Source organism: Panthera tigris, chromosome E2 (genome assembly GCF_018350195.1).
Source record: "Panthera tigris isolate Pti1 chromosome E2, P.tigris_Pti1_mat1.1, whole genome shotgun sequence".
In the NCBI taxonomy this organism is placed as follows: Eukaryota; Metazoa; Chordata; class Mammalia; order Carnivora; family Felidae; genus Panthera; species Panthera tigris.
The window spans coordinates 286,740-309,631 of NC_056674.1; the positions used below are offsets into that span (position 1 = coordinate 286,740).

Below are 22,892 nucleotides of genomic sequence, written 5' to 3' on the forward strand. Positions count from 1 at the left end.
TTCAACAGTTCAGTTACTGACAGAAATAAGCACTTATTCCTCTCAGAGTCTAAGGATTGGCTATTCTGGCTGGGGCTTGGCTCCAGGCTACAGGTTGGATCCATCCTTGTTGCACTTGTTTTGTAGGGCTCATGGTGATGGCAGAGATGCCAGCAGGCTTGCGCCCAGGCTCAAGACTAACATACTAGCAGTGCCACTCACATTCCATTGGCCAAACGAGTCACATGGCCACACCCAAAGTTAAGGAAAGGGTATCCATGCTGTCTTTAGTGAGAGGAACCACAAATGCGGCCAAAGGTGTGTACACGAGGAGGGGTGAAGAAATGAGCCAGTAATTCCATCCACATCATCAATCCTTTTGATTTCTTTCTTTCAGTTCAGAAAAGTCGACAAAGTTAACATCTGTGATCTTGGTTTCTTTCTGATCAAGGAAGGCGACCACAGAGCATATTCAAGGACCTGCTGCAATCCATCCCGAGGATAATAATGGAGGTCGTCAGAAAAGAGACCTCATGAGGGTCTGTGTTCACACACTTTGGCGCTCCTGAGGCCTACTCGGGGAACCGGAACGGAGGTCCTACTGAGGACATAGGGCAACATTTGCTTTTCTGGGAAAAAGAATTTAAGCAATGGTCAATCCCCAGCATGGAAAATCCTAGTGTGGGGAGAGGTTACGGAGGCAGTGAGGCTGTGAGGAGTGTCAGGATACCTCTGAGCCTGTCAAACAAAAGAATGTTGCTGTGGAGAAGAAACCACACATGTTAGTCACACGTGGAGGAAGCTTTGAGCAGGTTCCAGAGCCAGATGTGTTGTAGGCAACCTGTGTGGACAGGAAGCCCTGCAGGTGTGGCTTGTGTGGAAAGAGTTTCAAGCGGCACTTGGCCCTCTCTGTGCACTAGGGGACTCGCCCTAGGAAAAGCCTTATCTGTGTAGCACCTGTGGGAAAGTCTTTTTCCCAGTCTGACCGCATTGAGCACCAGAGGATCCATATTGGAGTGAAACCCTCCGAACGCCGTGAGTGTGGAAAAACCTTCATTCAGAGCTCCACACTCACAATGCACCAGAGGACCCACACTGGAGAGAACCAGTACAAATGTAGGCAAAGCCTTCCTGGGGAACTCAGACATGTGGAAACACCTGCAGATTCGCACAGGGGAGAAGCCCTACCAGTGTTCGAATTGTGGGAAAGCCTTCAGGTGGAGCTCGCCCTGATCCACCGTCAGAGGACACACAGTGGTGAGGAGCCGTGTGAGTGTATTGAGTGCGGCAGGCCTTTGGGCAGAGTTCCACACTCAGTGTCACAAGATCCACACAGGCAAGAGGACTTACGAGTGCTTGGACTGTGGCAGAGCCTTTAAAGGCAGCGCAGACCTTGGCCAGCACCAGCGGGGCCGGATGGGTGAGAGGCCCCGTGCCTGGCGGGAGTGTGGCAAGGCCACAAGGCCTTCGTCCAGCGGTCACACCTCAGCCAGCACCGGCGCACCTACGTGGGCCAGAAACCCTGCCTGTGCAGGGAGTGTGGCAAGGCCTTCAGCTACAGTTCACACCTGCTTCAGCACCACAGCACCTGGTAGCCGTGCTCTCTCCACTGCCCACATCACCTCCCACCATCTTGAAGGCCTGAGGCATCTCATCTCCCTCCTCCTACACCTCATAGACTCTCATTGCTTCCCTCCCCTTTGCCAGGGTTTGCCCTTTTACCTGGTCCTCTTTCCATATCCTTTCCTCTTTACAAATTGAGGGGACACCTGGGTGGCTCTGTCACTTAAGCATCCGACTCGTGACTTCAGCTCGGGTCATGATCTCACAGTTTGTGAATTCAAGCCCCAAGTTGGGCTCTGCGCTAACAGGACAGGGCCTGCTTGGGATTCTGTTTCCCTCTCTCTCTCTGCCCCTCCCTGCTTGCTATCTCTCTTTCTCTCAAAATAAATAAAAACAAACTTAAAAAAATAAAAATTAACTTTTTTTGAGCTATAGTTCACATACCTTAAGTTCACCCTTCTAAAGTATACAGTTCACTTTTTAGTATAATCACAAGGTTGTGCAACCATCACTGCTCTCTAATTCCAAAAGGCTTACATCACTCCCAAGACAACCCCCATGCTTATTAGCAGTCACTCTCTATTCCCTCTGCCCCTGGCCTCTGACACCCATTAATCTGCTTTCTGTCTGCATGGATTTTCTTGCTCTGATATTTTGTGTAAATGGCCTCTTAGTATTTTCTGACCACTGACAGACATAGCAAAGGGATCCTAATCCAAGGAACCCTTTGTTTTCCCCAACCAAAACCCAGGTCACCCGTCAAGCACTAAACTGGGCTTTGGCCTGTGGGTGGCACTGATCGCCTCTATCTCCTTGGGTCTTCTTGGTCTTCCTTATGGTTTGCTGTCTTCTGTTGTCGAAGGAACAGCCCTAAGATGCTCACTCCCAAAAATCATACCAATAAATCACCTCTTCAGTGGGCTCCTTTTGTGTACCAGTTCTGCCTCTTACTCTCTCCTGCTCAGGCAAATGACTTCACTTCTCTGGTCCTCTACTTCTTTCTCCATAATCTGGAGATAATAAACCTGACTTTGTAACATGGAGATCTGGAGATAAGATACTCTCACCTCTTCTCAGCTGATCATGATACCCTCTGCTTACCTGTGTCCATGGTGAGAGGCAAAGGTGTGCCTGTTCAGACATAGCCATACACTTAGACTCACACAGACATACAGATAACACAACTTGTATCCAGAATATATAAAGAGCTCTTATAACTCAACAACAACAAAACAATTTAAGAATGAGCAAAGGCTACCTAGGTTGTTCCATTGGTTAAGGGTCTGACTCTTGATTTCAGCTCAGGTCATGATCTCATGGGTTCACGAGTTTGAGCCCTGCGTGGGGCTCTGTGCTGACAGTGCAGAGCCTGCTTGGGATTCTCTCTCCCTTTCTCTCTCTGCCCCTCCCCTCCTTGTTCTCTCAATACATAAACAAACAAGCATTAAAAAAAAAAAAAAAAAAGAATGGGCAAGGACTTAGTAAACATTTCTCCAAAGAAATCAAATGGCCAATAAGTATATGAATGATGCTCAACATCCTTTGTCATCATGGAAATGCAAATTAAAACCACACTGTGGTGGTACTTCACACCCACTGGCTACAATCAGAAAGGCAGGTAGCAATGAGTGTTGGCAAGGAGGTTGAAAAACTGGAACCCTCATCTATTGCTGGTGGGAATGAAGAATGATGCAGCCTTTGTGGAAAACAATTTAGCATTTCCACAAAAAGTCAAACACAGAGTTACCTTATGACCCATCAATTCTAAGAGAACTGAAAACATGTGCCCACACAAAGTGTTCATAGCAGCATTGTTCGTCATAGCCAAAAAGTGGAAATAACCCAATAACCCCCATCAACGAGTGAATGGATAAGCAAAATGTGATCTATTCATACAATGGAATATTATTCAGCCATAGAAAGTAACCCAGTGCTGGGACCCCTGGGTGGCTCAGTTGTTTAAGCGTCCAGCTTCGGCTCAGGTCATGAGCTTGCAGTCTGTGAGTTCGAGCCCCACACTGGGCTGCTGCTGTCAGCTCGGATCCCGTTTTGGATCCTCTGTCCCCCTCTCTCTGACCCTACCCTGATCGTGCTCTCTCTTTCTCAAAAATAATAAATATTAAAAAGAAAAAAAGAAAGTAACGTAGTGCTGACAATGGATGAACCTTGAAAACATTATGCTCAATGAAAGTAGCCAGATGCAAAGGTCACATGTTTTAAGATTCTATTCATATGGAATATCCAGAAAAGGCAAATCTGTAGAGACAGTAGATTAGTGGTTGTCAGGGGCTTGGAGGAGGGGGGATGGAGAGTGACTGCTAATGGATATTGGGTTTTTGTTTGGGGTGATAAAAATGTTCTGGAATTAGTGGTGGTGGCGGCACATCATTGTGAAAACACTACAAACCACTGAATTGTACACTTTAGAAGTGTGAACGTGAATTCCATCTTATTTTAAAAAGCTGTTATAAAAAAAAAATAGACATAGGAGCACCTGGGTGGATAAATCTGTTGAGCGTCTGACTCTTGATTTCAGCTTAGGTCATGATCCCAGGGTCGTGGGATTAAGCCCTCTGTTGGGCTCCACGCTGAGTATGCAGCCTGCTTGAGATTCTATCTGTTCCTCTTCCCCGCTCTCTTTTTCTAGAAAGAAAGAAAGAAAGAAAGAAAGAAAGAAAGAAAGGAGAAAGAAAGAAAAGAAAAGAAAAGAAAAGAAAGAAAGAAAGAAAGAAAGAAAGAAGAAAGAAAGAAAGAAAGAAAGGAAGAAAGAAAGAAGAAAAGAAAGAAAAGACACACGTATGAATGCATGCAGACATACCCAGAGGCACCTACTAGAGGCAGGCTCTCCCACCAGCCCAGCCCCTGCCTGGAGGACGTAGCAGCTGCCTGCAGGCCCTGGATTTCATCCCACAGACCATCTCAGCACCAAGGTGGGGCATATACCACCACTGTGTGTGTCAGCCAAATCTCACTCTCAGGACTCCAGGGGGAGAGGCCCAGATGCTCCCTCTGCTAGGTAGCTGCCTTGGCATCCAGGGTCATCCAGCTACCGTGGGGAATGTGTGTGGAAGTGTAGAAGTGTGGGAATGAATGTCAGCAGTGTGCATGTTGTTAAAGTTATTCCTAGCAGCAGTTAAGGTAGTAAAAACAGATTTTATTAAGAAAAACTATTGCAAAGTGGGAAATAGACCTCATTATAGAACTGGGCTCAATTCTGAATCCAGTGAGGACAAGTGGGGATTTATAGTCAGGAAGCAGGGTGGGTACCAGCGGATAAACAGTTACTAAGAGAAAACCTCGGGGCGCCTGGGTGGCTCAGTCAGTTGAGCGTCCAACTCCGGCTCAGGTCATGATCTCACAGTTTGTGAGTTCGAGCCCCACGTCCGGCTCTGTGCTGACAGCTCAGAGCCTGGAGCCTGCTTCAGATTCTCTCTCTCTGCCTCTCCCCTGCTCATGCTCTGTCTCTGTCTTAAAAATAAGTAAAACATTTAAAAAAAATTAAAAAAAAAAAGAGAAAATCTCAGGGGTAAGGGGACATTTAACAGGATTCTTGCTGAAGGCAGGCCAGGGGGATCAGACATCACAGGGTGGGGAAGGCGGGGAGGGGGAGGAACCTGAGTAGACAGTGAGAGTGATCATATTTGGAAGGTGTGAAATTCTCCCTAAACTGACTTAGCAAGACTTTTCCTGGAACTAGACTCTATAAGAAAGGACACAGGAGCTCGAGGTTTGAGGCCTCATCAAACTCTCCTCAGAACAGCCTGACTGAAGTTTGGTCATGGAGAGAATCTTTGTCAGCGTGCGAGTGTGTGATGTTGTGTGAGCGTGTGTTCAAGTGCAGATGCACACCCCACCAGTGGCCACCCCAAGGAGTGAACGGAGAGCCCTGAGGCCCCATGGACTCCCCCTTGCCCGGATACCCAGACTCTGCCTCCTGCAGCCAGTGCCCCAGTGCCCACAGCTCTCTGCCCTCCACACAGCATCTGGACAGCTCTTTGCACGCAGATGTTTGATATAAGAACAACACGGGTGAGCAATCAATAGTAACAAAGAACTTGAAGACCACCTGGCCTTACAGAAAGAATGAATTGCCCTGGGGACATTCTCCGGATAGGCCCCTGCTCCTGTGTGGTGCTGTGTCAGCCTCTGCCCTGACCATCGGGCGCCAGCAGAGCTCAGTCTTTTCCATGTGAAAGCCCAGGCCCCTACAACTGCTGCCCTCGCCCCCTGGCCAGCCACACTCCCGCAGGGCCATTCATGCTAGTTGTTGGTTGCACTTCTTTCTCATCACCCGACCGCAGCCAATCTGTGACCATCATTCACCTGCCCCAGAGGGAGGCTGCTTCCTGGTGCAACAACACTCGCACCCAACATACGCTTTCTCTACCAGTTAACATGTTAAATCCTTGCAGGCTGGGGGTCACCATCCCCATTTTACAGACAAGGAACATGAGGGACAGAAGCAGAGAGTGAAGACCCAGAACTCATCTGGGGAGGGCTGGGCTCCAAACGCATGGAACTGGTTTTAGCTGGTTACGCCTGACCGCCCCTTGAGGGAAGGAAGCAAAGTATGCTGAGGACTGGCACTGTCACATCCCTTCTCGTCCCTCCACCTTGCTGCCAAGACACGGTCCCTATTTTTACAGAGGCTGAGTGGGCGGCCCACTGCAAGCCTGCCCCATCCATGCCATGTGGTGCCTCAGAGGGTCCCCAGCTGCCCAGGTCTTCCTGCCTCTCAGCCTGGTCCCTGGGGCTCACGCGGAACGCTCTCCCAAGGGTGCACTGCCTGAGGCAGTCTTGCTCCTACAAAACCAAGTTGCCTCTTCTCCTGGGAGACTCCTGAGCATTCTGACCTACACTGCCTCCGGTCAGCTGACACCTCTTCTTTGGTGTGCTGTGGTAGAAGCTGTGACACTTGGCTGGGTAAGGAGGTGTCACTGGTCACCAGCTGTGCAGGGTCATTGTGCAATAGAGTAGAACTCAGCAGATCTGGGGTGTCCAGACTGCATATTACAAAGAATGGATTGGCCCTTGGATGGCAAGCCCTTGGAATATCCTGCCTGATAAGAGTCTTTCCTTACTGGGAGCCTTAGGCTACGTCTGTGATTTATGATGGGACCTTGAGTCACACTGTACCAGGCTGATCTCTGAGACAGCTTGAGGCTCAGTAACTAAGGTCAGTCATGCAGGCATTCTGCATGTATGTGGTCACCCCCGGTAAATATCAGCAGGCTTGGGTGACCTTCCCTGGCTGCCAGTACTCCATGTGTATTGTCACTCTTAGCAGGAAGTATGGAGCCGTCTGTGTGACTGCACTGGGACAGGACAAATGGCAGCTTGTACCTGGTGTCTCCTGGATTTCTTTGTGTACTTTCTACCTTTGTGATTATAATCTTATCCTTTTCACTATAATAAACAGTATCTCTACCTTTTCTGACTTCTAGGAGTCCTTGTGAGTCACTGAACCTGCAGGTGGTCTTGGGACTCCCTTACAGTCGTTTTGCATTTGGTGTCTCGCTGGTTCACTCACTCATTCCCTGTGGATTTGGGTCCTGCCATGTGACAGGGGATGGGTCTATAGAGGCATGAGACAGGGATGTGTGCTAAAGGGGCTCTAGGTCCAGGGTGGGCTCTGAATGAGGACACGGACAATGACAACACAAGGTCCGTGCCGCCGTGGGGGGCACAAGGGGATTCAGCCAGTGAGGAGGTGCCCTGGAGCTGATACCAAGGACAGGAGACCAAAACAAGCTGGGATTGGACAACAAAGGCTGCCTGTGGGATGGCTGGAAATGAACCTGGAAAGATGGGCTTTGGTGGTTGAGTGCAGCGGCTTCAAGGCCAGACTGTACTCTGATGGCCAGAGAGAATCCGAGTGAAGCTGTGCAGAGAAGTGAAAGACCACACCTGTGCTGGGACAAAGGAACGGCTCCAGGAGGCATGTGACCAACGTCTGGACTGAGCAATGGCTGCCCAGCTCCTATTTTTGCCTTTGCCTCAAGTCAGCCAGATGAGGACTTGACCTGCTTTTTCAGGTGCGACCCAATCACCCCGCCATCTCACATTCTCGAGGGAACATTAAATTCTAGAGCTGCCTCCTTACAGTAAATACCCCTGGCATTTACTGAAAGGGATGGGGGAACTGTTTGCCACTCTGTCCCTATCTGCTAACTCCCATGTTTTCATCCTGAAAAACGAGTGGCTTCTAGCTGGTGGCCTCAGGCAAGTGGTTTAACTTCTCAAAATCTCAGTTCCTTTTCTATGAAGTGGGGTTAACAATATCTGCACCCCATGGCTGCTGAGAAGATGAAATGGAGTGATGTGTGTAAAGTGCTTATGAAGTGTTAAAGTCTTACACGAATGTCGCTGTCTTGACTGATTTTAATGAAGTCTTTGTGCTGAAGCTGATGAATGACACACAAAGTCTTTTTAAAGGTCTGGGCTTTGTGACACACACACATTTCAGCATTATAAACCTTACTTTTTGGCAGAGGAACAAAACAAAGCCAAAAAAACAAAAAACAAAAAACAAAAATAACAAAACAACCTCAAACCAAGCCACATGATCTAAAACCATGTGGCCTGAGTTAATACAAGGCACAAACAACTGATAAAAGCATCTTTTAAGTTTTTTGTTTTTAAATTTCATTTTTCCCCCGAGGTAAAAACCAAAATGAACTCTGTTCCAGGCCTGCTGAGAAGACCATCCATACCTGTGGATCTCTCCTACCACCTGGTGGACATCTGTGGAACCCGGAGCATGGAGAATGGGAGGGGCTGTTGTTCCTCTTGAAGGCTCACTCCGCTTTCTCACCGTGTGACCCTGCAGAGAGAAGTGTATATGATGTGCAAGGGGGCTGCTCTGCACAGTTCCTGCCACTCACAGGGCCCCCTGCTGGATGAAGAACAACACACCAAGGACAGACAGAAGGTCTCTACCCCATCTGGCACATCCCCAGTTCACTGATGGATGAGAACCAAACAATTGCCAAGGGTTTTTTGATAGTTGCTGCACTCACATGGCATCTCCTGGGAATGAATTCTCCAATGCTGGGCCAGGGATCTGCTCTAGCTGAAGGCTTTCCCACATTTGTGACACTCAAAGGGCTCCTGTCTGGCATGAATCCTCTGATGCAGAACAAGGGCCGCAGCCTCAAGGGAGGTTTTCTGACACAGGCTGCATATGAAGGGCTTGGCACCCACGTGGACGCGCTGGTGATGCGGCTGAAGGCTTTGCTGCATGCATGGCACGCATAGGGCTGTTCCCCCCGTGTGCACCCGGTAGTGCTCAGTGAGGTGTGACATCTGGATGTAAGCCTTGCCACACTCGTTGCACTTGTTGGGCTTCTCCCCGGCGTGTGTCCTGAGGTGGAGGGTGAGGGAGAAGCTCTGCACAAAGGCCCTTCCACAGTCTCCACAAACAAAAGGCTTCTCCCCAGTGTGGATCCTCTTGTGCGGAGTGAGGAACGTGCTCTGGATGAAAGTCCTCCTGCATTTTCCACACATGTGGGGCCGCTCACCCGTGTGCACCCATTGCTGCAGGACCAGGGCTGAAGAATTGCCGAAGGGTTTCCTGTACTCATCGCATGTAAACGGTTTCTCATCACTATGGATCTTGAGGTGCTGGGTCAAGTAGGAGCTCTGGCTGAAGGTCTTCCCACATTCTCCACACGTGTAGGGCCACTTGCTGGTGTGCACTCACTGGTGCTTGGCCAGGGAGGAACTCTGGCTGAAGGCGTGGCCACAGGCATTGCATGCATATGGCTTCTCACCCGTGTATGTCCTCAGGTGCTTGCTGAGGGACTAGATCTAGCTGAAGGCTTTCCCACATTCCTGGCACGTGTATAGCTTCTCTCCTGTGTGGCAGCGCTCGTGCTCGGTCAGGGATGAGCTGAGGCTGAACACCTTGCAGCATGTGTGACACTCATATGGCTGCTCTCTTTCGTGGGTTCTGTGGTGGACCAGGAGGGCCGAGGAGTTGGTGAAGGCTCTGCCACACTCATGACAGGTGAACAGCTTCTCCCCAATGTGGACTCGCTGGTGCTGTACGAGGTGAGTGCTCTGGCTGAAGGCATGCCTGCGCTCACCACAGGTATATGCTTCTTGCCTGTGTGTACCTGCTGGTTCTTGGCCAGGGACGAGCTCTCTCAGAAGCGCTTGCTGCAGTAGCCACACGCATAGGGCTTTTCACCTGTGTGGATGCATGGTGCTTACGAGGCACGAGTTCTTGCTGAAGGCCTGTCCACATTGCCAGCATGTGTACAGCTTCTTGCCAGTGTGGGTTCTCTGGTGCTGAATGACATGTGTGTCTGTCCAAAGGCCTTCCCACATTCCTTGCATGTGTAGGGCCTTCCATTTAGTGGGAACCCACTGATAGCCCGCAAGGCATGCGTTCTTGCTAAAGCCATCTTTGCACCCACCATACACCAATGTATCCTCCTCAGTGTGAACTCCTCGTGGGCGACTAAGGCCTGGAAGAGAGCTGAGGGCTTCCATACACATATAGTCTCCTTGTCAGGGCACCCCCGATCTAGGACTGAAACACAGGTGAGGCCCTTCTTGCCAACCTGGCTTGTGAGATCTTGCACCACTGGGGATTGCCCTGATGCTCAACAAGGAATGGGCGCCAGAAGAAAGTTCCTGCAAGGTTCCACTCTGGGCTCTTCTTCCTCTGGCTGCGTGTCACTGCTCGGCAGTGTCTGTCACCTGGCCTTCATGCTCTGTGACTTCTCTCACGATGGTGTGCCAGAAATCCTGCCTTGTGAGTCCCATTGTCATCTGCCCCCGAAGCAGAGCACCTTTGTCTAGAGGTAGCCATGCAGCTCGGGGCCCAGGCTTTGAGCCTGAAAAATAAGCAAAGAAGTATGCTCAGGATCCAACCTGAACATGCACAGCCAATCGGGAAGATGGACAGAACCGCAGCAGTCAGACTGGACAGTGCAGGTATGTGGCTTTCAGCAGGGCTCTTGCAGTTGAGGACAGAAGAGTGAATGGATCAGGGTCTGGAAGACCACCCACAGGCTTGGTGACTCCTCACACAGTTCTCAGCACAGAGTCATACTCACGGTTGTGACTGATTAGAGCAAAAGGACACCAGGCAAAATCAACAAAGGGAAAAGGCGCAGGGGCAGAGTCCTCTCCCAGTGGAGCCACACAGCATGCACCTAACCCCTCCAGCTCTGGATTCTGACACTGAAGTGTTGTCTACAGTTTGTCAGAGGCTCAGAGCTTAGGGTTTTACTAGAGGCTGGCCATGCAGGCACTGGCTGTGTAGCACGTACCAAAATTCCGGGATCCCAGAAGGAAAGTAGGGATTCAGTGTAAATCAAGTTGTTTGTACAAATGGCTTGGGTGCAGTGAGCCATTCTTATCGTTTAGGGAATGGGGGGATCCTACCATAATCCAAGTTGCCAGACACCAGCCAAAGGCCAACCCTGTGCTAGGCCTCTCTGAGAATGGTGGCCTCATGCCTGCTGTCAACTCTCTTCTGCCCAGTAGGGAGGAAAAGTGGTAGAACAGAGCACAGAAAGTCATGGGCCAAGGCCACCGAGAGCTGCCTCACCTGTCAGCTGCCACTATTTTACAACCACGCCCTCACTAGAACAGGGCCTGGTCAACAGAATGGAAAACAGAAACCTGCACGCGAATGCTCATAGAGAACTATTCTTTTTTTTTTTTTTTAATGTTTTTTTATTTCTGAAGGGGAGAGAGACAGAGCATGAGCGGGGGTGGGGCAGAGAGAGAGGGAGACACAGAATCTGAAGCAGGCTCCAGGCTCCAAGGTATCAGCACAGAGCCTGACATTGGGTTCAAACTCACAAGCTGTGAGATCATGACCTGAGCCGAAATTGGATGCTTAACCAATTGAGCCACCCAGTTGCCCCTCATAGAGAACTATTCTTAAGGGTTAGAAGCCAGATACAGAAAGGCCACCATAGTAACACATGTATCTTTGTGAAAAATAAGTGAATTTATATGTATCTATATGAATATATTTATATAAACTTCACTTATATGAAAAGTTCAGAAGATGCAAATCATAGAGACAGAAGACAGATTAGTGGCTGTCAGATGCTGGGGGAAGTGAACGAAGAGACTGTTAAATGACTGTCGGGTTTGTTTTCAGGCTCCTGCACCTACTAGCTCTTTTCTGTTGGATATACACTGCACCTCCTTGCCCCAGGAGGAGAAATAAACTGATCTGAAGCATGGTGACTGTAGTTATAACACTGTACTATATACTAGAAATTTCCTAAGACAGTTAGTTGACTGTAAGCATTCCCACCACAGAAAAAAACATCGCAACTATGTGAGGAGATGGATATATCTATTATTTGGATTGTGGTAATCATTCACAATGTATATCAAAACACCATGTTCTACACTTTAAATATACACAATTTTTAACTGTCAATTATACGTCAAAGTTAGGGGGAGAAATTAATAAAAAAAACTGACCTGATAGACCTTTACTTCACTCACCTGGACCTCTCAGAACATCTGTCTCCATAGTCCAGGGGTCTTCCCACTGTTCCAGCTTGGAGATCACATCTGGTTTGCAGCCGGGGAGTCCTGCCTATAGTTAGAAAGTAGAAGGGAAATGTTGGTGCTGTTGTCACAAGCCAGCCAGAACCCAACAGGCCCAGTAATGCAGTGTGTGTGTCTCAGGCACAGTAGAGGTCTCTCCCTGGTGATGTGGGAAAGGGTGTCCACTCTGCACAGAAGGGACCCAACTGGGGGACACAGGTCAGAGCAAGGACCTATCTGGGTGTGGGTTACTGGGGACAAGGCAGGGGATAAATACACCCATGTAGTGAACACATGTGGAAACAGACATGTGACATGGATGAAGAAGAGACAGGGAAACCTCACCCAGGGACCCAAGTTGCTGTAGTTCCTCAGCATCACATCATGGTACAGGATCCTCTGTGTGGGGCCCAGAAGCCCCCATTCCTCCCATGTGAAGTCCACCACCACATCCCTAAATGTCACCGGCTTCTGAAACATCCCACATGCAGTGGCTCAGCCGTGGGTACTGTCTGGCCAGAGCCAGCCCCATAAGGAACAGCAGAATGTGAATGCTCTGGGAAACATCCTATGGTCATGGTTGGAGGGGTGGCTCATTCTGTGAGTGGCACTATTATCACCTTGACACTGGGTGCCATGGTCCTACCTGAATAGTTGTGTCTTCTCTGTTAAAGTTTTACCCCTCAGTGAAAAGGCATTTGGAAGTAGGGTCCTTGGCGGGGATTAGGTTTAGATGAGGTCATGAGGATGAGGACCCAGGATGGGACTAGTGCCCTCATAAGAAGAGGGAAAAACCAAAGTGTGCATGTTCTCACCTTGCTTTCTACCCAGTGTGTGAGGACACAGAGAGAAGGCAGCTTGTGTACAAGCCAGGAAGAGAGCTCTCAGCAGAACCCAGGCCTGCTGGCACCCTCATCTTGGACTTCTAGCCTTCAAAACTGTGAGAACTAACTTTGTCGATTAAGCCACAGAGTTCATGGTATTTTGTTATGGGAGTCTAAACAGATTAAAGCACAATGATTTTGGGTGCCTGGGTGGCTCAGTCGATTGAGCATCCGACTCTTGGTTTTGGCTCTGGTACGATCCACGGTTCATAGGTTTGAGCCCCACATTGGGCTCCAAGCTGACAGTGCAGGGCCTGCTTGGGATTCTCTCTCTTTCCCTCTCTCTCTGCCCCCCCCCCCCGCTCGCGCTCTCTCTCTCTCTCTCTCTCTCACACACACACACACACACACTCAAGATAAATAAATGCAATGTTAAAAAAAAAGAATTGAACTTAAAAAAAAAAAAAAAGACACAGTGATTCCTCATCACTTCCCAAAACACTCAGCTTTGTGGCCACCAGAGGGACAGCTGGATGGCCCTTACCAGCCCCCCACAAAGACATCTATCACACCTGCATGGTCTGCATCCCCTTTAAGGTTGGGCAGGGGAGGCTTGGAGGATGGGATGGCATCTGACACCAGCCACATGTGCTCCGAGGCCATTAAGTGTCCCCAACCTGAATTTTACTGCTCCACAGCGGCACTCCTAGCTTGTGGCAATAATCCCTCTGCCCGTGTGTGTGGCTGTCTTCTTGGGGACCCCGTTAAAAAAAGGGCCTGTCAGGAGGCAGCACTTTCAGAGCAACTACTTACCACCCAAAACCCCCAACCACCTATCTAGACACTGTTCATGCCACCATTCATTCATTTGCCTGTTAATATCTTCCAGGTGTCTGTACATGCCAGGCTCTGCTCTGTCCCTTTCCTGGATCCTGGATAAACAGTGTGACCATAAACAGCCTGTGTCCCAGATCTTCCCAGGCATGGGACTTCCTCCAAGGTGCCTTAGATTGACAGGGTCATTAAGCGCCACCCTGGAGTGAAGACAGAAGGAAGACAGGAGGAATGGCCAGGGCAGAGGAAGGCACCTTGTCCCAGAACTCATGCTCCTTGGGGGTTGCGGCTCTAGTCCTGTGCTGAGGAGTAGAAGTATCACAGAAGCAAGGGCAGAAAGGAGTATGCCTGCTGGGACTGCTGGCATTATGGGAAACTCATGTGGAAGGCATCTGCTGGGAATGCAGCATCTTGGGCCTTGGGCTCGTCCTCCTTGACACTCCCCTGAAAAGGAAGAACTGCGGGAGGGCAGGAGATATGAGAGAGGCCAGATCTGCCCTCAGGTCCCAGAGACACAAGCCCCAAAGGCCCCTCACCTCACATCCCTCCCCTCACGGGCCACTAGCCTCTCTCCCAGGGGCTCCAGCCCTCCCAGTCCAGACCCTCCCACAAGTGTTGCTCCTGCTTACCTTCCAGGGCTTGGCAGAACCAGAGCCCCTAACATATGGCAGGCATGCTGTGGGCCCCTTACATCAGCTCACTTGATCCTCACTCTGTTCCTGAGAGTGATGGTTAGGATCAACACTACCAGACCCATCTTACACTAAGGAAACTAGGCGTCAAGGGGGAAGACGCTTGCTTGAATTGAGCTTCTGCGGGGAAGCACCCCCACATGTCCCCACCCATGACCAACCAAGATAATGAGTCCTGTGGAGAAGGCTGTATCCACGTGGACCCATACCCCCCAGAATTAGTCTGGGGATGTGGCAGCCCACCTGGGCTCTGGTGAAGGGGTCTATATAGCTGCCATGGACCCATGGTGATCCAGAGGATGAAAAATACTTGGAGTAGGAAGCCCAGAAACTGCAGTTCCACCATGTGCCACTAACTGGCCACATCCCTGCTCTGGACCTATTTCTTCTTGGGTACAAAAAGGACAGGAGGATGGATGGCACTAAGTCTCAGAAAGCCTTTGTGAAATATAATATAACACAGGAACACCTCATGGTGCCCCTGCTGCCAGAAGCCACACCACCTTTACACCCTCCATCCTGTCCTGGCTCCCAGGCTGGGCAGGGGGTCACTGAGCTCAGGCCTCCACAGTAAGTGGCCCTCTGATTCAACGCTTGGAAGTTGGGCCTCAGACCCCCGCCTCTAAAACAGAAACTACCCATGAGCCTAGGCTGAGTCCCTATGGGCAGCTGTGGCTCCACACCACGCCCAGGCTGCAAACTTCTCAAGGGGTTATTGTCCAATGCTGGCCAAGTTCCCTAACATGAGGAAAAAGAGGTACTATCATCACCCTCTTATACAAGTGGGGAAAGGGGGCCACAGAGAGATTAAATCAAAGGTGTGAAGCAAGTGATAGGTGAGGATGTGAACTCAGGTAGTCAGTCAGACTTGAGTCTATGCTCTCAAAAAGATACACTGTTAATAGAGGTATGAGTGCTCAGCTCAATCAGTTTTGACCAATGTACACATCTGTGTAGCAACCATCCAGACTAAGCTCTAGAACTTTCTGAGGATGGAAATGTCCTGGAGCTGTGCTGTCCAGTTCAGCAGCCATATGCCCCATGTGGCTCCTGAACAGCAAAAAACACAGGTGGTGTGACTGAGAAACTGGATGTGTAATTTGAAGTCTAACTGATTCACATTTTAATATCTACATGTGGCTGTTAGCTACCATTTTGGACAGCTCAGCACTAGGACTTTTCAGAACTATGGACAGCTCCCACCAGGCACACTTTCCAGGCAAAGCCCTACCCAGCCCCAGGGTGATTGCTGCTGGGATTTCTGACAGCACACATGAGCTGTGCCTATTCTTGAACTTTATACAAAGTAAATCGTATGCTGTGTAATAGTCTGAGGATTCAGCCCCATGCTATCAGTTTTATGGACATCACTGGTAGCAGACACCTGTCAGGATGCCTCTACAGAGACTGTTTGGGGACAAAGTGAGATACCAAGTAGGCAAGTGCTCAGAAGAGGGGAAAAGCGATAGTCCCAGCTGTCTTGAATTCAGTTCCTGACAGACTCCCAGTAGGGAAGGGCTGATGTGAGGCCTTTTGCCCCTCCGCACAGGGGTGAAAGTAGAGAACTGATCCCTGGGGCCCTGATGCACCCAGTACCCACACCTTCCTCCCAGTGTCATTCCTAGACTGGAGACAGTGAGTGTGAGGGATAAGTGGAGTCTGTCAGACCTAGAATCAAATCCACCTTACCACTCTCTGCTGGGTGACCTTGGGTTGTTCAATCCCCTGAGGCCTGGGTTTTTTATCTGTAAAACTGGGTAATAGTGAAGGCTGTTTATTCATTCATTCAACAAATACTCCATGGACTGTGCACGATATCATGAAACTTGCAGTCTATGATGAATGGGAACAAGTATAAAGTCTTCAAATGTGTAAAAAACACATGTGTAAAATGTGTAAAAGTGCTAAAAAAAAAAACCCATAATGTAGATGTGTGTGGCACCTGTTTTGGGTCAGGTGGTTAGGGAGGGCCTCTGAGGTAATACCTAAATTTAAATGCTATTCAGCAACCAGGGGGTGGGCCAAGGGAGAGCTATAGGTGAGGCCTGTAAACAGGAAGAAGTCAGGTCATGCAGGGCTCAGAAGGCATGGGAAGTGTGGATCTGGTCAAATTAGGGGTCAGCAAAGTCGGCTCCACTTACTGCCTATTTCTGCAGAGACCATGAGCTGAGAATAGTTTTTCCATTTTTAAGTGGTTGGGAAGGAAAAGTCATCAGATTAACGTTAAGTGAAATTCAGATTTCAGCATTCAGTGAAGTTCTGGATTTCATCAGCACAAAGAAAAAAAACGTGTGGGTATGTGTTTTCTCTCTCGTTAGATAAGTATCTACTTGATTTGACATCCTTGGTTTTGCCTCTTGGCCTGCAAAGCTGAGAACATTTGCTACCCAGTGCTTTACAGGGAGAGATTGCCGACCTGCTGTGACAGCCAGGGCAGGGACGGAAGGTTTAAGGTAGAGGTGGCCTCACTGTTCAGGGTGTAAAGACCCCTCTGGTGCTGTGTGGAGAGCAACAGAGGGGGCAGGGGGAGGCAGGAGACCTGTGAAGAGGTGACAGTCTGGACTAGGCTGAGGATGGCAGGGCAGCAGAGTGAAGGCAGCAGGAGCAGCGCATGTTTTGAGGAAGATCTAGTTTCTGAAAATGTCCAGCCCTGTGACCACCACCCTGCCATGTGCCTCACCTGGCTCCTCAGGTTCCATTGCCTGCTACTCTGCTCCGTCTCTGGGCTGCTTGACCTCAGCAGTTACAGGACAGGGGGCATGCGGTCTTAGTCCCAGACAAAGAGCCCAGGTTGTGGGAGAGAGCCACCGCCTCCTCCCATCTACTCCCATACGGCAATCAGGCTTCTGGCACTCACTTAGGGGCTCAGGGCTGGAATTCTGGAAAATGGAGCACTGCTGGGTGAGCAAAGGCAACAGGGAGTGGGTGTGGCCATACACGTGGGCTTCCCTGGGACAGACCCAACTGCTTCCTTCCCCCAAATGGAAAACACATGTCTACACAAAAACCTGTAAGTGAATGTTCACAGCAGCATTATTTGGGTAAACAAACTGGTATATCCATATAATGGAGTATTACTCAGCTATAAAAATGAATGAAGTACTGACACATAGCACAACATGGATGGACTTTAAAAACATGCTCATGGGGCGCCTGGGTGGCTCAGTCGGTTAAGCGGCCGACTTCAGCTCAGGTCACGATCTCACGGTCCGTGAGTTCGAGCCCCGCGTCGGGCTCTGGGCTGACAGCTCGGAGCCCGAAGCCTGCTTCCGATTCTGTGTCTCCCTCTCTCTCTGCTCCTCCCCCGTTCATGCTCTGTCTCTCTCTGTCTCAAAAATAAATAAAACGTTAAAAAAAATAAATTAAAAAAAAAAAAAACATGCTCAGTGAAAAAAGCCAGACACAACAAACCCATACATTGTATGGTCCCATTTAATTTATATCACATGTCCGGAACAGTGAAAGATTAATTAAGAGGGAATTAACAGAAAGATTAATGGTTGCCAGAGGCTGCGGAAAAGGGGAATGGGGAGTGATAGCTAAGGGGTATGGGCCATAAGCACGCACCTGAGTTCACACCTGCAGACACAAAGGAGGTGTCACACACACAAAACACCCCTTCCCCACACAGACATGCACGGCGACACACCTGACCACTCACACACACCTGAAGTCTCATCTGCACACACAAATGGTGTCACACATGGGGCGCCTGGGTGGCTCAGTCGGTTGAGCATCTGACTTCGGCTCAGGTCATGATCTTACAGTTCATGAGTTCGAGCCCCGCGTCAGGCTCTGTGCTGACAGCTCAGAGCCTGGAGCCTGCTTCAGATTCTGTGTCTCCCTCTCTCTGCTCCTTCCCTGCTCATGCTCTGTCTCTGTCTCCCAAAAATGAATAAACATTAAAATTTAATAAAAAACACACACACACACAAATGGTGTCACACATGCAATACGCTCTTCTCTGACATGCACCAGCGGTAACATGCCCAGTCAAATGCACATACCTGAGGTCACACTGCAGACACAGGCAAGGGCTGTGCTGGGGTCCCCACACACAGGAGGTCTCATCTGCCCACACAGGTGGTGCTTCGTATGCAATACACCCTTCACTTCTGAAACGCACAGGTGGTGACACACTCAGCCACGTGCACACACCTCAGGACACACCTACACAGACAAGTGACGCACTGCGTCCCTCCCCCCCCGCACCCCCGACATCTCATATACACACTCGGGTGGTACCTCACATGCAAGACAGCCCTCCTCTGACACGCACACGTGCAGTGTCACACTCGGCCACACACAGCTGAGGTCTCATGGGCACGCATAGGTCTCTTCCTCATACCCTGCGGCACGCGCACACGGTCCCTCCTCTCTCCCCTCCCCCACGACCTCCCGCGACCCATCGCCGGGCCCGCGCTCCCCTCCGAGCCCCACCCGGCCACCAGTCACTCCCGCTGCGTACACGCGGAACTCGTCGTCCCTCACACTCACGAAAGCCACCACGCCGGGACCGCAGACTCACCTCGGCCGCGGGCCCCTGTCAGAGGCGCGCAGCGCCGCCAGCCGCCAGCCTCCGCACACGCCGAAGGCACTTCCGGCTCTCACTTCCGCCGACGGCCCGCGCTCGGCTCGGGACTGGGCCTCGGAGGGGACCCTGCCCGCTGCATACCAGGGGCCGGCACAGGTGACTCGCCTTGTGGGAAATGGAGTCCAGAGGGCGACGAGCCACGAAGGGAGCGTGGGAACGTGTTGATGAGCCGCTGTCGCGGGGGACCAGACGGATATGAACACGCATGGATCTATGTAAGTTCTTGCAGATATGCAGCGGACTTTTTTCTTTCCCTTCGCACACTCACGTACGCCCACACTCGTCTAACTATAGTTTGGGGTATTCCCACCCCCCCCCCCCCCAACCCCTGAGCCCTGTGCATCCTGTAAAGCTTCAGCAAATGCCCTCTAAGAACCAGTAATTCTTCCAATTACTCAAGAAACCACACCATTACCTTCTATATAGTCATATGCTCATTTCTCCCAATTACGTCCTTTTTGTTTTCATTTTTTAGTGAAGCCCGCATAGAAAACCATGCACAGCACTCTGCTGTGCCTGGTGAGTCGACTCCTGATGTGCAGGCTAACCTTCTCTACCCTTCCTTCCCACTGGTCAGTTGATCACAAGGGGAGATTAAAGAAATCAGCCACTTATCTTAGACTAGAATTGTGCAAGAGCTTTCTAAGGTTGAGGGAGATGTTCTATTTGTAACTACTGAGCAGTTGGAATGTGGCTAATGTGTTTGAAGAACTCAATATTTACTAATTTTGGGTGAATTTAAAATTACATCTAAATAGCTATACCTAGCTAGTGATTATGATGGACAACTTGGTACATCTAGATGTTCACCTTGGATCTCCTTACAAGGAGACCTATAGGAGACTGTTCTTTAGACGATGCAGATTTCTTACCAGTTACCTTTTGCACAAATGACTTGAATCTCTCTGAGGATGTACAAGGAGATACTGAAAATGGGGAACTTGGCTGTTGGCCACAATTTACGTGTGGGCATAATTTGGGCTGATACAGGGAATTTAATAACTTAGAAATATATGTGCTAAAATAGCTTGCAGGAAAATGTGTGAAGTCAAAGCTATTTTATACTTAACTGGTTCCATTAACTCAAGGTTCATGCATGTGTGCCTATATAAGAACAGGTGTGGCTAAGAATTTAGTGTGTGTGTGTGTATGACAGAAAACAATGAAACCAATTATCAAACTTACTTTAACTTGAAAGAGTTGAGATTTTTAATTTAAATTTATTTTTTGAACTGGTAATACTTTTACATATTTCAAAATTCCAAAAATACCAAAAGATATAAAGTGAAAATCATTCCTCATCCCTTTCCCCCCACTTCTCCTCCCCAAGAGCAACTAGTATGCTTGGTTACTTTATACCCTTAGGAGATATTGTGTGTGTGTGTGTGTGTGTGTGTGTGTGTGTGTGTGTAAGCAAAGGATTTTTTACACAAATGGAAACATACTTTACATACTGTTTTACACCTTTTCATTTAACAATGTATCTTGGAGCTCTTTCCCATATTAGTACATAAAGACAGTCCCCATTTTTAAGACTGTGTCATGCTCCATTCCAGCAATCACTAACCCAGTTCCCCAGGGTGGACACTGAGGTTGTTTACAAATTTTACTTCTGAAATCAATACCATAGTGAAACCATGTACAGTCTACAATGTACAAATATATCTCCCAGCAACAGGTTTACTGAGACAAAAAGTGTGTGTATTTATAATTTTAATTTTTGTTAAAAAATTTTTTTTTAATGTTTTATTTTTGAGAGAGAGAGAGAGACAGAGTATTAGTGGGGGAGGGGCAGAGAGAGAGGGAGACACATTATCTGAGAAGCGGGATCCTGGCTCTGAGTTGTCAGCACAGAGCCTGACATGGGGTTTGAACTCGTGAACCACGAGATCATGAAGTCGAAGTCTGAAGCTTATCAGACTGAGCCACCCAGGCACCCTGTGTGTGTCTGTAATTTTAGATAGCAACTGATAAGCTGCCCTTCACAGAGGCTGTATCACTTTTTACTCTCCCTGGAAACATGTAGAAAAGACTCCCCCACTTTTGGATAAAAGTCAAGGCTGGTAAAATGCTAGGTGGTCATGCTCCTACAACCCTCCTGAAAGGTAATTTAAAAAGCTACATGAGATTCATGGCCAGAGGAAAATGCTCAAAAAAACCCCAAAACAGTTAAGAAGCATGTGTTACTAGAAAGGATTCCAATTTTCTAAACACAACACGACTAGAAATATATTTTTTGTGAGTATAAGATCTATATACCCACATGTACACTCTATGTATACATTTATATTGTTATGAAAAAATTACAAGGGAAATTAACAAAATCTTAATGGTAATACCATCTCTGGATAGTGGAAGTATGAGGAATTAAATTTTACTTTTGTGCATCTTCCATGTTTTACAGTAAAGAATTTGCATTACTTTTATAAACTGATAAAGCCACGTATTCCGTAGTTTATAGTAACTTCCTCTGAAGAGTTTATCTGACTGTTTCAAAACATCTATAAGGAAATCAGTAGGAACATTATGCCTAGAAAACACGACCCGAAATGAGAAATGAAACATTTGTAATCATCTCTGCTGCCTGGAGAGGGAGGCGAGTGACAAGCTTGTTCCCAGCTAACCCACTGAGGCCACTGTAACCTCAGCCCACCCAGCAACCATTCTGAGACCTTTAGGAGCTGCCATTTTGTGGGCCAAGGTGGAGGGAAAGGGACAATTGTAGGCCTGGCTTCCACAGCTGCCTAGAACCATGAAGTTACCACTGGAGCTCCCCTCCACATAGGGCACTGATAGGTAGAACATTCCCGAAGCTGCACCCCACACCATTGATGGGGAAGGGAAGAAGAATGGTCAAAAGTGGGGCTTATCTATGTTTTATGATGTCCATGATAAAATGCTAAAATTAAAAAAACTTTTTTTTAATGTTTATTTATTTTTGACAGAGAGAGAGAGACAGAGCACAAGTGGGGGAGGGGCAGAGAGAGCGAGAGAGAGACACAGAATCCAAAGCAGGCTCCAGGCTCTGAGCTGTCAGCACAGAGCCCAACACAGGGCTCGAACTCACAGACCGCGAGATCATGACCTGAGCCAAAGTCGGACACTCAACTGACTGAGCCACCCAGGCGCCCCTACAATGCTAAAATTTAGATTACTCAGAAAAATAAGTAGATTCTTTTTTTTTTTCTCACACCAATTAGGAATGCTGCAAAATGGTCAAAAAGACTACTATAAGACACATTGGGTATAAATTTTTTTTGTGTGTGTTTATTTATTTCTGAGACAGAGCATGAGTGGGGGAGGGGCAGAGAGAGAGGGAGACACAGAATCAGAAGTAGGCTCCAGGCTCTGAGCTATCAGCACAGTGCCCGATGCGGGGCTCGAACTCACAAACTGTGAGATCATGACCTGAGCCGAAGTCGGTCGCTCAACCGACTGAGCCACTCAGGCGCCCCTAGACACATTGGGTATAAATCAGTTAATGATATCATTTGTTACAATCAAAGGTATAGGACTGTTAGTGCAGCCCTGATCAATTTAGACTCTGGAAAAGTTGGCTGTAGTTCTGGGCATGGTTTCTTTACTTTGGCATATTTGGGGCTAGGTAATTCTTTGTTGAGGGACGGTCTTGGGCATTAGAAGGTGTTCAGCAGCATCCACTAGTTGCCAAGTGGCACCCCACTGTTCTGCCAGTTATGACAACCAAAAATGTCTCCAGACATCACTAGATGTCTCCTGGAGGACAAATCCACCCGATGGAAAACCTCTGGCTTAAGCAACGCTGGCAATTTCAAGGCAGCGGCTTTCAAAAGGATCTGTGACATGCCCAGGGAATGTAGCAGAATTTCATGGGGGCCTTTTTGTCTTTTGCTCTGGGCA

General features: G+C 48.8%; 1 protein-coding gene across 3 annotated transcripts; it reads right to left on the minus strand.

Moving 5' to 3' along the window:
* Positions 1-4,111: 4,111 nt before the first annotated feature.
* LOC102949752 lies at positions 4,112-19,017 on the minus strand. Of its 3 annotated transcripts, XR_006211997.1 has the most exons (6): positions 18,948-19,017; positions 18,427-18,534; positions 12,025-12,118; positions 8,562-10,385; positions 8,256-8,365; positions 4,112-4,185 (listed from the first exon to the last, which is right to left on the minus strand). XR_006211997.1 is itself a non-coding variant. In XM_042969928.1 (5 exons), the coding sequence occupies exons 4-5, from the start codon at positions 9,144-9,146 to the stop codon at positions 7,895-7,897; spliced, it is 1,056 nt and encodes a 351-aa protein (XP_042825862.1). In that variant the 5' UTR covers positions 9,147-10,385; positions 12,025-12,118; positions 18,427-18,534; positions 18,948-19,017; the 3' UTR covers positions 7,729-7,894. The 3 variants fall into 3 exon arrangements, 2 of the variants coding, with proteins under 2 accessions (XP_042825862.1, XP_042825863.1); XM_042969928.1 differs by lacking the exon at positions 4,112-4,185 and having other exon boundaries at positions 7,729-8,365; XM_042969929.1 differs by lacking the exons at positions 4,112-4,185; positions 18,427-18,534 and having other exon boundaries at positions 7,729-8,365; positions 18,948-18,993.
* Positions 19,018-22,892: the final 3,875 nt, after the last annotated feature.

Bases quoted from the DNA above. Each gene is read 5' to 3' on its own strand.
- LOC102949752 (XM_042969928.1), bottom strand. From the start codon at position 9,146: ATGAGAAACCGTTTACATGCGATGAGTACAGGAAACCCTTCGGCAATT. The intron at 8,366-8,561 runs GTGAGTGCAGCA...TTCTCTCTGCAG, and splicing joins TCATTCCCAGGAGATGCCAT to GGTCACACGGTGAGAAAGCG.